Source organism: Syngnathus typhle, linkage group LG6 (genome assembly GCF_033458585.1).
Source record: "Syngnathus typhle isolate RoL2023-S1 ecotype Sweden linkage group LG6, RoL_Styp_1.0, whole genome shotgun sequence".
In the NCBI taxonomy this organism is placed as follows: Eukaryota; Metazoa; Chordata; class Actinopteri; order Syngnathiformes; family Syngnathidae; genus Syngnathus; species Syngnathus typhle.
The window spans coordinates 3,193,653-3,210,516 of NC_083743.1; the positions used below are offsets into that span (position 1 = coordinate 3,193,653).

The following is a 16,864-nucleotide window of genomic DNA, read 5'->3' on the forward strand; positions in this document are numbered from 1 at the left end:
TACAAGGAGAAATGTCACATTTTCTGATGCAATTAACAAAAAGCCGCACGATGAGGGGAATAAATACGTCTTGCCAATTAACATTCTGTGGCGCCTTCCACCAAGTTATCCACCAGGGCATCTTGCACGCTCCTACTCTGAAGCTCCCGAGCTAAGCCCCGCTAATGCCGACAGACACCACAGGCGGAGTGGGAGTCCAACGAGCCATTCTCCAGACGCTTGGGTAGGAATCATACTTGACAAGTGTTCCTGCACAACTCTGACTGACAGACAAGAGGGATGGTGAAGTCACGGCGTCGTATCTGCTTAGCTTCCGTGCCATCCGCGTCTTGCGGTGAGATGTCCGATTTTTTGGGGGATGGGTCGCCATGACACGCACGGATGGCGCGCAGGCATAACGCGGGACGGCTGAGTCAGAGGAGGAACATATTTTGGGAAGGATAACCTTTATGCGGTTGCGCGGCCTCGGGGGGTGTCTCGCTTACCGCGCATACACATTTGGCATCTGCCACTAATTAGGATGCTGCCAGATGAGGTCTGCCTTGGGGATGCAAAAGTAGCCCTCCCATTATACAGTACTTTATGAAATCTGCAAATGATGACAAAATTGGATCGAAATAAATGATGACCTCTCAGAAAAACGCCCCTTATCATCTGTCTACATGTGCTGCGGCGCCTTTTGTGTTCCTATTCATCGCTCAAAACGGTTACAACCGATGCTCATTCATGCTGTTTGGATTATTTGTGAGCATGAGACCAAACAGACTCGGGCCTGTTTTAAATACACAAGGTGTAATCTGTTTTATGTTGAGTTTGACAATAAACTAAAAGAGGAATTAAACAGCTTGAAGCCTCGTTCGTCTCTGAAGAGTTTGTTTACGATCTAGCCAACTGCTGCTGCTGCTGCTTACGTGAGTTGAATTCACTGCAAAGGCAACATTGGCTAAATTTTACTTGATAAATAAAATTATATGGAGTTAAATATTCATCTTTCAAATGATGACTAGCGTTTCGAGCTTGTCGCTGTAATGGTGCTGTTAAAAGCTTAGTTAGCTTAGCTTAGCTTAGCCAACAGTCTGGTGGTGGTGGATTGACATGTAATCATGAAAAAAAAAAAAAAACTCTGGGATATCTGCCAGCTTGGCTCACTTTGTGAGTTCTCAGGCCCAGCTGGATATTAACTGTCACACCGTGAGCTGGTGCGGCTGTCAATTGGGGAAACAAAACCGCACTGTCAAATTTCACAAGTACATCTAAAAATGATTTGGAATATTTCGTCAGTGCGGTCCTTCCAAATGCATTTCTTACCTTTCCCGTGGAAATAGTCCCTGTAGTACCTAGCCCCGAGGTCAACGTGCTCTATGCTGTACTCTTTAAGTCTCTCCAACCTCGTGACCTGCAGTTCAACGGGCATCTCCACCACGGAGATGCTGGCGTTACTCCTCCTCAACCAGCCCCTCGCTCCATCTCCTCGTCCTTCTCCTCGCTCGGCCGATGAGCTGAGGAAGCTTATGTTACGTTCCCCGTGGCCGCCTATCTCGTTAAGGAAGTGCGGGCAGCTGAGGAGCAGCGAGCTCGAGCCGTTGGCCCCGGGAGGAACGTCCGTGGGCTCCGGGACCGTGGAAGGTGTGGTTGTGCTTGGGTCCAGGGCCATAGTTAAGTCCTCGATGCTGGCGTACACGGGTTCGGTAGCGCTCGGAGGCAAGGACCTGGGCGCGGAGAGAGACACGGAGGCGGCCGATGCCCCAGTGGCCGTGTTCCTCCGCTGGGTCACAGAGTCCCGTTGAGCTGCCGCCTCGTGGAGGTCAAAGAGGATACTCTGTGCGTCGTAATGGACGAAGCTCTTTGGGCACACCCACGCCTTGTAAGGGGCATCGGACGAACCCCGTCCAGCGTCTTCGCTGGTTTCTCCCTTGCCGCTATCCAGCTCCACCCTGCTGGCGCTCCGAAGCTTCTTGAACAAGGACGAGGTGGTGCCCAGCGACGATTCGGTGCCGCCGCTTTTCTTCCTCACCCGCTCACCTCCGTCTTTCCTTCGCTCGTCCCCGTTGAGCGTGGAAGCGGGCGAGGGAGCGCCGGCCGGTTGGGAGTCGGTGGTGCGCAGAAGTTCTCGGAGACGCGACGGCGCCGAGCTGCGCTGGTCGGGCCTCTCCTGGTGGAACTGGGTGAGCATGTCGAAAAAGCTCTGCTCGGGGATGCCCTGGACGTCGATGGAGGAGCTGCTGCCGTACTCCCTGAACAAGGTGACCATCGCTCCCGTGCCACGGACCTCCGCCTGGAACGAAACATCGAAACCATCCATTTTTTTCTTTGGTAGGTAATTCTCCAAAAAAAAAAAAATCCAATCAAAAAACTGTCCCACCTCGTTCTCATCTTGTTCACTCAGCGTCACCTCACTGTTGGAGCGTTGCCTCAGCGGGGGGAAGGCGCGGAGGTTCAAAGTTGTACCTCGCTCAGCCGCGAACGCTCCGCCTCGAAACTCAACGTCTTTGGACCAGCGCCGCGGCAACCGGGCCACTCCGCCTCGTACCAACCCCACGTCCGAAGACAGCGCCGCCGCCGCCGAGCGGTCGTCGCCGTTGTGGTGGTTGCTCATCTGGCCGTTTTCAAGCAGCGACTCTCTGGACTGGGCCCGACGCGGGGGCCACTCGGCGATCCGAGCGCGGACCCCCATTTTGGGTACCGAGACGCGGGGCTGCAGAGTCGCGTCCGTTTGGACCAGGTGGCCATTGGGGGTGTGGCGATACGGCGGGTGCTGAAGCGCCCCGCCTTCGCCTACCCCGTCCGGAAGGTCCGAGGAGGTGCAGGTCACCCCCCTGTCTCTGTAGCTGTTCATGGTGCCCTCAGGGAGCTCAGGGCAAGATGGAGGCCAGGTGGGTAGGGGGCTGGCATCCCATGTCAGGAAGGATGACAGAGAGGAAAGGGCACCACGCCCAAAAACATCCCTGTTCTTCTACAGAACTCACTTCACTGATCCATCATGGACCTCCTCCTTCGATGGTTAGAAGTCCAATTAAAATCTGAGAAGAGAAAAACTATCATGAGCATTCACAAGTTTCTCTGAGCACAACACAAACATTGCTTTTGGGACTTTTGGGAAAACAGAGCACCAATTCTATTTCAAAAAATAAATAAATAAATAAAAATGCTAAGCTGTGCGAAAGACAGACAGCATATTAAGGTGCATCGATATGACGGAGGATTTCTTCCGTTGAGACTAAGCTCCTGGAAGCTGACAAGGGATGTTATTATCACTCACGCTGTGCGCACACACACACGCACGTGCACACACACTGTACCCTACGGGCACGGCGGTCTCCCGCAGCCCCACCGCGGCGCTCGGCTCGTATCGGAACAGCAAATCCACGTGGAGAGCATCCCAAAATTGTAGCGCGGCACGTCGTCGTGACTAAGCATCTGTAAATCGAGAGGTGTTAAGACTGAGGCGAGAGAAGTGCGTGTCCTCTTGTTGATTGGTTTAGCTACTTCCAGATTCGGGTGTCCTCAGAGCAGAGTTCACATGTGCTCTATGCACACTTGCTCCATTTTTGCTCCTCTTATTTATTCTCTTATTTATTCATCACTCTTATTTATTCATTGTTCCTTCTTGCTTTTATTTTTTTTGTGTCGTATGTACCGTATTTTCCGCCCTATAAGGCGCACCTAAAAACCTAAAATTTTCTCAAAAACCAACAGTGCGCCTTATAGTCCGGTGCGCCTTATATATGGACCAAATTCCTAAATTCAAACTGGCCCGAAGTATTGTGTCATGAAATCAATCATAAGTGGCCCGCTGAAGACTATGGATCATTATTTTATGATTATAAAGTAATTTGGTTCCGTCTGAAGTTGAAATAAAAAAGATAAAATGGAGAATGATTTGATTTGGATTAAAAATCTGACATGATGCATTAATGGTGCGCCTTATAGTCCGGTGCGCCTTATATAAGGATAAAGTTTTAAAATGGGCCATTCATTGAAGGTGCGCCTTATAGTCCGGTGCGCCTTATAGGCCGGAAAATACGGTATATATTGTACCGTGTCTCGTCACCGTGGGAACGTCATTTCGATCTCTTTGTGTCTTGGCATGTGAAGAAATTGACAATAAAGCAGACTTTGATATTTGGACGTAGCCGTTGCTACATTTACAACTGGGTCCAAAAAAATATATATATCAACAAAAGGTCTACTTAACTGTTTGGTTTTGTTTATTTAACAGCAAAGTCCATCAAATCCACCGGCGTGACGATCGTATGCTTCCTCGACCTCCATTTGAAGCTTTTGTGTTTTACCAGCTTTGATGCAGCACTCTTTGATAAACAATGCACTTTATGAGTCGACAGTAAAGTCGCTTGTGGTCCCGTGACTGCTTTCCTCATATGAACACATATGTGCACTGTGAACACACATTTTGCCTATGGTAAAGCAAAAAAAATAAAAAATAAAAGGCGCCCCACCACTCTGATCACGCTTTCATGCTCATCCAGAGAGCAGTCCTGTGATCCAGTATCAGGCTCAATCCCAGATTATCCTGACGCAGCTGCAGGCGCCTCAGAATGGCTTCATTATGTGCCTCGGAAAGCGGGACGGACGGACGGACGGACGGACGGACGGCGTGGTCTGATCTTTACCAATGACCTCTGTCATGGGATGGATGAAGCAGACAGCTCATGGGAGAGGAGTGCACCTGACTGTCAGTCACTGTCACACGCTCAATTAAATGAAATTGGACACAATCGTCTGAGAGTGACTGTCAAGATTAAAGATCTTTTTTTGGGGGGTTGGGGGGGCTAATTGCTTATTTTAATAGATGAGACACAAATGCTTACGTCTTATTGTGCGTCGCTACAAGGTCGCCACTGTTATATGACGTCAGTGTGATCACGTCCATAAAAGAATCATTTAGTCTGGGTCACAGTAGGTGAGGTTGAAAATTGATATACCGTAATTTTCGGACTATAAATCGCGTTTTTTTCATAGTTTGGGTAGGGGGCGACTTATACTCAGGAGCGACTTATATACATATATATGGGTTTTTTTCACTTTTTTGGGCATTTATGGCTGGTGCGATTTATACTCCGGTGCGATTTATAGTCCGAAAATTACGGTACTCTGTATTTCAGTGCTGAATTACTTAAATAAAATTACTTCAATAATAATAATAATATTTAAATAAATAATAATAATAATGATGATGGAAAAAATGAAACCTGTAGCGGATTAAATGACAATGGCAGGATCCAGCAACTGGTTTGAAAAACAGATGGCGGCACAGGTGATTTGACAGGAGGAGATTATATGACAAATGACAATACGCCGTTGGCAGTCTGCCCGGCGACTGTGCATCAAACATTGATGCCAATTTAGCTTCTGCTAGAGCAGGCTGGAAGTTTAAGGTCAAAGCAAACAAAAGAAAGCAGCACGCTTTCTCTATATAAAATGACAACATAGCGTGACGCTAACGCTATTGTTTATAGTGAATAGAATGAAGAATATTAGCGCTGTACTGACGAGCTGTGAAAGTTGAAGCGTCTCCATTTTGTAGACCGTACGACTCTCTCACGCAAGACCCTTGAGAAATTCCAAACGTCATGCAACGTACTTTGAAAACAATTTTTTTTTTGCACAAAACATACTACTCGTTTGAAAAAGGATTGTGCAGCATGTGAGGTGGGGTCAAAAAACAGAAGGGGGAGGACGTCAGGGATACAAGTAGGACACACAATAGAGAGACGGGGCTAGTGGGAATCAGCAGACATAATATCCCGAGGGGGAGGCCCATCAGTGTTTGACAAATACACTTCCAATCAATACGGATCAATTGGGGCTCGCTTAACCTAGCGCAGCATGCTTAACGGCAGTATCTTTAGCTGATGGGAGAGGAAGCTGTCAAAAAAAACAGCTGAGGCACACAAAAAGGCATTTTTAACTCCGATTGGTGCGGGAAAAGAAGGATACAGAAGTACCGTAAATTCCGGACTATAAGCCGCACCGGACTATAAACCGCACCAGCTAAAATGGGGGGATATTTTAGTTTTTTTCTCATATAAGCCGCACCGGACTATAAACCGCACGTGCACACGCGTTTTTTTATAAAGAAAGACCGTTCACAGAAAGCCTATTTAAGGTTTTTATAACATACTTTAACATGTCTTTCTAAACATTGCCTGTGATGAAGGGTTTAGAGCCCTTTGACGCAGGTCACCTAGCGTGCATTCCTACTAACGCTCATAATAGTCACAAGCAACACAGCCAGAATAAGCAGCAGCCATAGTAGTGTTTCAAGATAGTATTTTTGCTGTTGTTTTTTTTCTTCAAGATACCGCAGTGTATAAAAGTGATCAAGTCATGACAAAAATCACGGAAAAAATCCTTATACAAGCCGCACCTGACTATAAGCCGCAGGGTTCAAAATTTTGGAAAAAAGTCGCGGCTTATAGTCCGGAATTTACGGTAGCTCTAAAGTTTCGGATTATTCCAGGCGTGCGACGTAAAGAGCAAAAACAACAGTTTATAATCAGCTTTCGCATATAAAAAAATAAATAAATGGAGGCCCATAATTATATTCCAAGTGCGTGCAATCCCTTCACCAAGGACACACTTGGTGAAGCCTCACAGCATACCAATGAAACGACGGATGACCTAATGGTGAATCATCGCGTTGCGGAAGCGTTTCTTGGTACGCTGCTACTGCTGTGGTCTCGAAATAAAACCTTCAGCACATTATACACTATGTCCAAAAAATGTGTATAAAAAGATTGAAATAAACCGTCAGAACAAAGTCATCTCTACTGAATACATCTTTCAGAGGATTAATTGGATAGAGAGAGCGAGGGAGAGGAGTGTGTTCCTTGTGTGAAGGATAAAAGCATATTGATTTTACGCCTTGGGAAGAAAAAAAAATAAAGCCACGGCGTTTGCTTGTTATGATGTAGTAGCACGTGTAAAGGGGGAGGGAACCCCCAATGGAGAAGGGGAGGGGGCTGCGCCATTCACAATCCCGAGACTTTCAAGATGGCTTTTCCTGCTCTCCGCCATTGTCATCGCAAGCCTGCTCTTTAAATGGAAAACGAGGCTGATGACGAAGGCTCGCACGTGCCTCGGCTCCCCGCGGAGACGAGCTTCATTAAAATGAAATTAGGGTGGCGAGTGTCATTTGAGGGGAACAGCCAGTTTGCAAAGTAGACGTCACGTTTCTAAAAAAAGGGAGAAGTGGAGAAAATCTTGCACGGCTTTTTTTTTATTACGGCAGAACATTCAACGTCAGTCGAAATAAGGATAACTGCGCAGGAGAAATGGAATTGGTCGGGCTGGCTCATTCCAAGTTCAACGATGCGGGGGGGTCGGAATGTGTCATAATGACGGTGTGGTTTGTCATCATGGAAGTGTCATTGTTGGTGATGGTGCTCATTGTTCTCCCACAAAACCTGCCTTGAGAAAACCTTTGCGATTTGGCGCGTTATAAATAAGATTGACTTGGCGAAAATAAAAAACCAGACAGATTCGAAAAATATTCAATAGTTGTTGCAGCCCTGGCCTACCTAAAATCTAAAGTGAATTACCGTATTTTCCGGACTATAAGGCGCACCGGACTATAAGGCGCACCTTCAATGAATGGCCCATTTTAAAACTTTGTCCTTATATAAGGCGCACCGGACTATAAGGCGCACCATTAATGCAGGTCAGATTTTTAATCCAAATCAAATCATTCTCCATTTTATCTCTTTTATTCCAACTTCAGACAAATTACTTTATAACCACAAAATAATGATCCATAGTCTTTTTGATTCATGATTCATAGTCTTCAGCGGGCCACTTATGATTGATTTCATGTCACAATGCTTCGGGCCAGTTTAAATTTAGGAATATGGTCCATATATAAGGCGCACCGGACTATAAGGCGCACTGTCGGCTTTTGAGAAAATTCTAGCTTTTTAGGTGCGCCTTATAGTCCGGAAAATACGGTATTCAAAATGTTGTTCATCTGGTCACCAAACAGCATCCAAAAGGTGAATCCATGTCTGCCAAACTAAATGGAGGTCACAAAATAATTTGGACCGACTCCAAATTTCTGAAATAAAAGCTACTGTGGTCGTGTGTGTGTGTGTGTGTGGGGGGGAATGATGAGAGGAGAATGCATTGATGAAATCAGCCACAATCCACACTGCTCCTTTCACCAAAACCACTCAGAGGGCTGCTTGTCGCTGGAGGATCATTACGCCGTTAGCGGTCGCCATAGAAACGGGTAGGTGCGGAGGGGCCGTGCGGTGTGGGCGGCGTGCAACCTGAGCGTGATAAATAATAAGACGCACTACTGTGATGCACATTAAGGTGGCCGTCTCGCAATGCAGCAGACTGCGGCAAAATCCACTTTGGAACTCGGGTCGTGAGCACGCCGCTCGGTCCTCGCGGCCACGTGCCGCCGAACCGCCGAGGCGTGTCCAAATGAGCTAAAAGAAGTGGAAGAAGCTGCCGGCATCTGCTTACTTCTAACACAATCCAATTGTGCAAATTGCTGGCATTTCTAGAGATGGTTGTTTCGCATGTTACAGTGAATTAGGCGGCCATATGCCACGCTCGGCAGACGGCATCTGCAAAACGTGGACCTGTTGACAGAGTAAGTACGGGGAGGGGGGATTAGCATGGAGGGACCTGGCTATGTCTGGAGCTCCCTCCCTAATAATTATCCAATCAGTGTCGAAGCAGGCTGTCGCTCTACAGACTTTGTAAGTACTTTATTCATGTATTGGCTATCTGAACAAATATGGTGCAGCAAGACATGTAGACAGACAAATTAAGAATACTCGCAGGCATTCATTATTTGGGCAAAAAATGACTACGATTGGGGTCGTCATTTAATCGCTCATCTTTTTTAAGTCCATTATATTTGTTTCAAAGAAGCTAAAAATGGCGACGTTAGAGCTTTAGTACATACATGTACCGTAATTTTTGGACTATAAGTTGCGTTTTTTTTTTTTTTCCATAGTTTGGGTGGGGGGGGGGTGGGTTGACTTATACTCAGGAGCGACTTATATATATATATGTTTTTTTTTTCACTTTTTTGGGCATTTTATGGCTGGTGCGATTTATACTCCGGTGCGACTTATAGTCCGAAAATTACGGTAGTTGTTTTCCAACACTGCTGTTTTCTAAATATCACAGAGACACGCCTCCCTCTGTCTCTCTCGGGCCATCAAAGCGAGTCTCTTGGCGTCAGGTGTCTGCAATTTATACTCCGGTGCGACTTATAGTCCGAAAATTACGGTAGCTATTTTCCAACACTGCTGTTTTCTAAATATCACAGAGACACGCCTCCCTCGGTCTCTCCCGGGCCATCAAAGCGAGTCTCTTGGCGTCAGGTGTCTGCAATTTATACTCCGGTGCGACTTATAGTCCGAAAATTACGGTAGCTATTTTCCAACACTGCTGTTTTCTAAATATCACAGAGACACGCCTCCCTCTGTCTCTCCCGGGCCATCAAAGCGAGTCTCTTGGCGTCAGGTGTCTGACGGAACACAGCGTGATTACCATCTCGAATTTGTCAGGGAGTTACTGCGTGCCTGTCGCCGGGTTTCTGGAAGTCAGAAGCGCATCCTGTCTTGAAAGAAATGTCAGATGCATTCCTAAGCGCTGACAAACAATCCGCTTCCTCTTTCTGTCCAATTGTTGCTTTTATTGAAAAACACCATTTTCCTTTTCCTGTTCCACAAACTTTCTTGCCCAAGAGCATTAATAAAATGGATTTAACCACGAAGCAAGGCTCTCCCTGCTCCCACCAATTAAAGATCTTATTTTCGGAAGTTTTATCGATATGCTGCAAGACAAAGCCCAACGCATCACCAGGAAAGGAGCTTAGCCAAGGGCTTAGCTAAGATGGCGTGAACAAAACAAAAGACTCTAATCATAAGAAGAAAGATAAACATCTGACTGCTGACAATGCAAACTCATGCAGGAGGGCAGACAATAAAGAAGCCGCGTTGCGACCCCCCCCCCCCCCCAGCTTGTGACCCCCGTGGGTGTGCGGTGGGACTAGATATGTTTCCACGTATTAGCGGGTGCACCATCACAGCTGTTGTAACTCTCATGCAGACGTCTCAGGGGAAGCTAGCTAGCTATCGGGGAATTGGACTGGAGCCATTGAGAAAAAGCTGCTACCTTGACATTGAGTTGTGCATTCATAATTGGGCGTGATGTTAAATTTGCTCCCCGTTCAAAATGACGAGCATTCGCAGACAAGTTCGTGACAGCGTTGCCGCGACTTGAAACGCATCTGTCATTTTCAATCTGTCAGGTTTGGAGGATCAACAAGTATGGAATCATCGGTAGAAGTTGGAAAAACTGGTTTGGTTTTTTTCCCAGAGCCATCAGAGTATTAACGCCTGACGGCAAACGGCGATGTTCCGAGATAAAGCGCCTCCATCGTTTAAAGAAAAAAAAAAATTGTTATCTCAGAACAAGTTGCGTTCGACCTCAGGCGATCCCAATTTTTTTTCTTAATTTTTACAGCGGAAATGTCCGCGTGAGGTGCTGCGACTTGCTTCAAGGTTCTTCCTGTAACCGAGTAAGAGCAGTGACAGACTAATGAGGCTAACCGATGACGAGGCCCCAGGAAGCGGAGGCCACGGGGGGGGGGAGTGAAGACGTTAAACGGGGGGGGAGGGAGGCTGAGGAAGACGTGGTTCTCTCCGGAGATGCTAACGACCAAATCTACTAAAAGCCGCTCTTTATTTCTGCGCGCTCCAAAGCACCTTGAGGTCAAGTCGTGATTCTCATGTGATGTTTGAATAGCGACTTGCCAAGTTAACAAGGAACTGGAAATACATAATAAAGCAGAAAGATGAAATCATTTTGACTGAGGCCATCCTTTCTTTTTACGGTCCGTCCGCTTGGAGGTTGTAATTTGTGGCGCTTTACGGGGGTTCCCGTGACAGATGTTCCTAATTGTTTGTTGACCCTAAGTGATAAATAAACGCTTCAGCCCACAAATTACAGCCTTGACAAAAAAAATGACCAATAAAGAAAATTAATCACGCTGTATTATTTTGATCCGGGGCAATCCAAACAAATTGGATATAGAGTAGAATTCAATGGATTTAGCAGATGTAAGCTCTCACTTGAGCAGCCCCCACCTCTCCCGCTCTCAGACTTGTGTCCGAGCTTTGGACTAGCATCTCAGTACTTCGAGGGACCGGATCAGGAGGAGGTCGAGCTAGGGTCAAGTCTTAATCAAAAATTCCTAAAGCACAATCCTTCATTCTGGATCAGATGATTTAATCAGCGCAAGGCAACAAGAGGAGTCAAAAAAGGGAATTTAAGAATCCGCTCGAGCAATAGCCAAGAAAGACACTCCAAACTATCAAATCAGTCTTTTTTTTTTTCTTTCTTCAAAGCCTAGCAAGCAAGCATGAAATTGATAACTGTTCATGTCATCATTTGTTTTCGTTTTCTTGATATTTTCGGGGCATGGCTAAAGCTTCGCCCACTTCCCAACTATACGAGAAAAAAATCGTCCGCGTCAGCAATTATTTGGAATTGCGACATGCCACTTGAGATCGCCTCATTCTTGCCGTGGGAAATAAAATAGTCCAGCCGCTGGAAAGTTTAATAAACGTATAAATATATTTTTGTTTTCATTCATAATTTCAAGCCTCAGTCTTCTCTTTTGCTGTGTCAAATTTAGAAAACATTTCTTTTCGCAAGACAATAACTAACATTCGATTAAATCCTGACAAAAGCAGAAAAATCATCATTTTGATCATTGATTTGGCGGAATAACGATGAATGCAGCTGACTAATCAAACTGAGGTTTTTACAGACATAATTATGAAGCCGTCATGAGTAAAAAAAAAAAGAGACTAGAGCAGAGTTGTGCCGTGGGCACCACCGCTAGTCGCCATTAGTTATGTTTGACTCGGTTGATTAATGACAAGTGACACCGTTGTCCTCGTTTTATCCACCTACTCGGACTGATGCGTCAACAATTAGAAATACTGAGCGCCTGGTGGGGTCACTTGTGCAACAATCCGTGGACTGACTAAAAGGCCTTGCACCCAATGGTACCAAGCGGTTTGGACCTTAGTGTATCGAGCCATTGTGCTGTTAGCGGGCTCCTGGCAAAACGGGAAATACTGCTTGGGCGACGGACGAGCGAACCAGGCGAGCTAGTTCCGCTGTTGTTGTGAGTCACTGCAGACGTCACAAAAGGACGAGACCCGATTTCGGATGGGTTGACTGAGCATGTTGGTCAACGTATAAACACACGCAACGGGTGCCGAGGGACATGGTTCCGAGACAGACGGACAGGAAGTCCAAATGAACACACGCAGGGAATTCCAGATCTCCCCCGTGTGTGCAAGCTGTTTGCTGGGCGTGTGTCACGACAACGTTGAGGTGTGTACAAACACACGTTTATATCAACTGCACGGTATTTTGAGTTTGTTCTCCAGCTAACATGGCTGAAATACCGTAATTTTTGGACTATAAGTCGCGGTTTTTATCATAGTTTGGGTGGGGGGGCGACTTATACTCAGGAGCGACTTATATACATATGTTTTTTTTTTTTTTTTACTTTTTTGGGCATTTTATGGCTGGTGCGATTTATACTCCGGTGCGACTTACAGTCCGAAAATTACGGTAGTTCAAACGAGCTGGAGCTACTTTTTGTTATGTTTTGAATGGGAGGGTGTAGGTTCAGGTGCTCACACAAGGAGCAGGTGCGGCTTCATTAAAGTCAAAAGATAAGAAAGGGGATTTTACTCGAGGACAAGAAGAAGGCAGGAACATAAATCACAAGTTGGGAGGGCCCATTTATACTTTTCAGAGACGGATTAACTTGCTACAAGAAACATGACTAGGAAGATCATTCAAAAAATGAATTCCAGGGCTCGTGGAGTTTCTTTTTGTTGTTGGCAATACACGGCATACGATCGGCCCGGCCCGTTTCCGACAACAGTTCGAATGGGACGGTTTGGTAGCCCCCCCTTTTCCAACGGCCTTCCTTGTGTAAACAAGAAAACCTGCCATGTGGCGCGTATAAACAAACACTATTATATGCCATCGTTGCAAAAAGTCAACACGTTTAGTATATTCCAAATATTGGAGATAATACTGAAGTGAATAATTGATGTGTGGGGAGATATGGACAAATCTGAGAGAAGGACGAGACAGCAATGGAGACAAGAGTGGCTGGCTGACCCCATTTCTGCCATGACTATGCTTTGTCATGGGGGGGAGGTAGGAGGGGGGAGTCCAGACATAAACCTACAATGACAGGGCTGCTGCTCAAGCAACCCCCGCCCCAACACACACACAAGTGAATGGAAGCTTCACACAATAGGTGCAAATCCCGAAGGTTGCACCCGCTGAGAGACAAGTGAAGCCAGGGGTCTTTATCACGCCCTCTCGCTTACATGTTCTTGAGAAGGAAACGGATTAGCAGGAAATGGAAGTGGCTTCAAACCACATGGAGCTAACCCCCGTGAGCAATCTGAGAGGCTAACTGTTAGCGTGTGGTTCAAAATGATGACGGTAAGCCTGGAGCAATAATTAGGCGCAACTCTGTTATCAGAATCAACAAAGTGCAATTTGTGATTGTTTCAACAAAAGAAGCAGGTGCACTTGTTTAGACGGTTTGAAATGGGCGTTAGAAGGTTCTAGAGGGATTTTTTTTTTTTTTATTAGGGATCATTTTCTTCACTTAAACACATTCTTTTGGGTGGACTGAATGTTTTTTGTTTTGTTTTTAAATACAGCCATTTAAGGCAATGTTTGTTTGAAATTTTGAGAGATGCTTTCAAATTACAATCTCCTAAACACGGTTGTCACAGCCAAACTGACATCAAAATGAATCATGGCGCCGTTGATTGATTGACCCCAACTTGACTTTCATCACAACATACACTAGAAAAAAAAAACGGTTAGTTTTTCAAGCCTTAATACGGCCTGCTGCTATCTCTTAGGCAGACCGAAGCTTAATGTAGACTCCTTTAATTTAGGCAGATAATCACTTGTTTTACTTGCAGATTTCCTCTTTAAAAAAACACACACACACACACACACACACCATGTGTTTGGGCTCTAAATCCCGCCTGGGCGCATTGCAGTTGACACCCGCATTACCCTTAACAACTCCCACTCGAAGGCCCCTCGGAAAGATGGCGCGGTCGACATTTTTTTTTCAAGCCATCCCGTCCATGTGTGGGGACCACATCAAGAATGCAAAGAACGTGAGCCAGTTTTATTAAGGGAGGGGGGGGGGGGGGCTCGGAATAATTTAGGGAACAAAGGCGTGTGACTCTGGCAGAGGATGAACTCGCCTGAGTTTTGAGTTAGAAGCCTGGGGTCAAAAGCCCAGCAGAGCAGAATTTTAAAAGGGGGGGGGGGGGGGCACTCACTTCAAACAACAGCGGGACTTTTGTGATGAATCGATGAGCAGGAAATTGACGCGCATCACTTGCATCAAAAAAAAAGCATCCCGCTGAAGTTATTTGACACTTGAGCGTTTCCCGACGCTAAGACGGGCGGAGCAGCTGCGAGAGGCGACCTATCAGATCACTCGGAGAGGTGGATTAGAGGCACTAATCTCACCGTTTTGGCAGGAGTCCTCGAGATGGTGTGCTAAGTGGGTTAAAGCGCACCCAAAGACTAATAATCGCCTTCCTCGCGCCCTACCTAGGTCTGGCAACACCAGCCAAGAGGAGCATTTACGTGTCCCGCGAAAAACTTGGGACAGCTCGGAGGATTATGTTAAATAAAAAAGGAGTGTATGGTGAATCACTGGCCGAGTGTTCTTTGCCCTCGGGTTGCGTCTTTTTTTGTTCTTCTTTTCTATAAGGCTCTGCTGTCCTTTCTTGCACACCTCCTCTGACATGTGACTAAGGATCCTTGCTGCTGTTTACACCTTTTCAGGTTTTTCCCTCTCATGAGCCCTCATAAAATGATCCGTCTATCCTATTTTCTAAACCACTTCTATATGTTTAAAGCTAAAGACGGAACAATTTGGCGCTCAGTTTTTGAGGGGCGTGGCTAAAACGGCACCACGTGATTCACTTTGGAGCCCAGCGTGAATCGCCTCGTGCCCCGCTGTAAGAAACGCAGCGCATTCGTTCGCATCAGCAGCTATCTGGCACAACTGCCTCGTGAGGTTAGCTAGCTCGTTTTGCTAACGCCTCCAAAACAAATCTTCCCTCTAGTCTGCAGAAAGCTCTGCATCAACCCAGTGGGATGTATTCCAGCTAGCGGAGGCTTTAAGCGGATATATTTTCAACGTGTCGGCGTAAGAACGATGCCGACGAGACAACGTGGCATTCATTTTTCAGGTCATGACTCAGCAGATCTGGATTAAAAGGAACGGGAGGTGGCGTGACACAAAGTCTGTTCTTTATGTTTAGGTACAGTATGCCTGTTTAGTAGTTTGACGTGAAATAAACCCATTTCAGTATGTTTAAAAAAAAAAAATCAAAACTGAAGTACATTGATGACTTAAAAGAGCCTGTGGGGGAACCTTACTAACAACAGAAGCGCATAGCGAGATCACTATTTGTAATGGCATGCGAGCTTTACATGTGTGTGGAGTCAACACGGACCTCCGGAGGCACAGTCGACACACACATCTGAAAGTGTAGTAGTCCTGCGTTCAGGGCTCTGATCCAGAACGGTGCCGGCCGGGGCCCCTGAGAAAAGAGGAGCTGTTTGCCAGCGAGTAAAAGCAAACACGGTACAGTGGGTCCATTGAGACGGAGCTGAAACGGAGATGCAGACGCCACTGTACAAACTGACACGGGGAGAAAAAGAGAAACAAAGCAGGCAGGAGAGAGAGAGAGAAAGTGAAATACACCACAGCAAATAGCACCGGTGATGATAATGTTTTCTTTTTTTATATATATATACCGTAATTTTCGGACTATAAGTCGCACCAGCCATAAAATGCCCAAAAAAGGGAAAAAAAACATATATATGTATACAAGTCGCTCCTGAGTATAAGTCGCCCCCCCCACCCAATATATGAAAAAAAACCACGACTTATAGTCCGAAAATTACGGTATATATAGGCATCAAAATGTAGAGGTCAACTTTGGCCCAACATATGGTTCTAATGCAGCTTCATGTAATTTATGTCCGCTCGTAGGTTGCAAAGTCGGCAAATCAATCACAGAGGAGGTGAGAGGGAGTTGTACACCCTGAGAAAGATCTCAGCCCTTTAAAACTATCTCAGGCATTTGGAAAGGCATCTCCAAAGAAGAACCTGGCCAGTAATAACAGCAGAGTAATAAAAAAAAAAATGGCTCCCCACTCTGAGCAGCTGGAGCGCCGTCATGTTCACTCAACTCTCTCTCGCAGGCCCGGCCGGTCGCACGGCGCTGTCACGACAAGCCAGAGGTCCGTTCTCATTCTTTGGGTGTTTGCTTAAGAGTGTGTCCAGGGTGTGGTTCCGCAGCCGTGCATCTACGTACGCGCACACTCGCTCTGGAAGGCAGACACTGGCCTACTTGTTCTCCAGGCGTAGACGGGGAAACGTTTGATGACCTGCGATAGTCTTTAAAGAAAAAAAAAAAAGGGGGTACCAATCGTGGAAACAAGACGGAATGAGCCAAGCAGAACCAGACAAAAAAACCCGACTGCTGGTTTCCAGCTGTGGGAATTAGACGGGAAAAGTTTGCGACAAGGTCGTGGCGCTGAGCTAATAGCGGGTGACCTTCTGCAAACACGCTAGTCACCTGCTAGCATGCGCGAACAAAACAGTTTTGCCCTCTTTTGCCTTTTCATGAATGGTTGCAAAAAAAAAAAAAAAAGGAAAACCACTCGGCGATACAAAAAACATCTCCAGAGACACAAGCGCACAATAGCGAGTGTATTCCAACCTGCG

At 46.3% G+C, this 16,864-nt stretch overlaps 1 protein-coding gene across 2 annotated transcripts in view; it reads right to left on the minus strand.

Moving 5' to 3' along the window:
- sipa1l3 (signal-induced proliferation-associated 1 like 3) overlaps positions 1 to 16,864 on the minus strand; it is a 35,336-nt gene that overhangs the window by 12,242 nt on the left and 6,230 nt on the right. For both annotated transcript variants that reach the window (XM_061280374.1, XM_061280373.1), the window contains exons 2-3: positions 2,363 to 3,020; positions 1,309 to 2,275 (exon numbers count right to left, since the gene is read on the minus strand). In XM_061280374.1, the coding sequence (XP_061136358.1) occupies positions 1,309 to 2,275; positions 2,363 to 2,836 (1,441 nt within the window). In that variant the 5' untranslated portion in view covers positions 2,837 to 3,020. The remainder of the gene's footprint in view (positions 1 to 1,308; positions 2,276 to 2,362; positions 3,021 to 16,864) is intronic.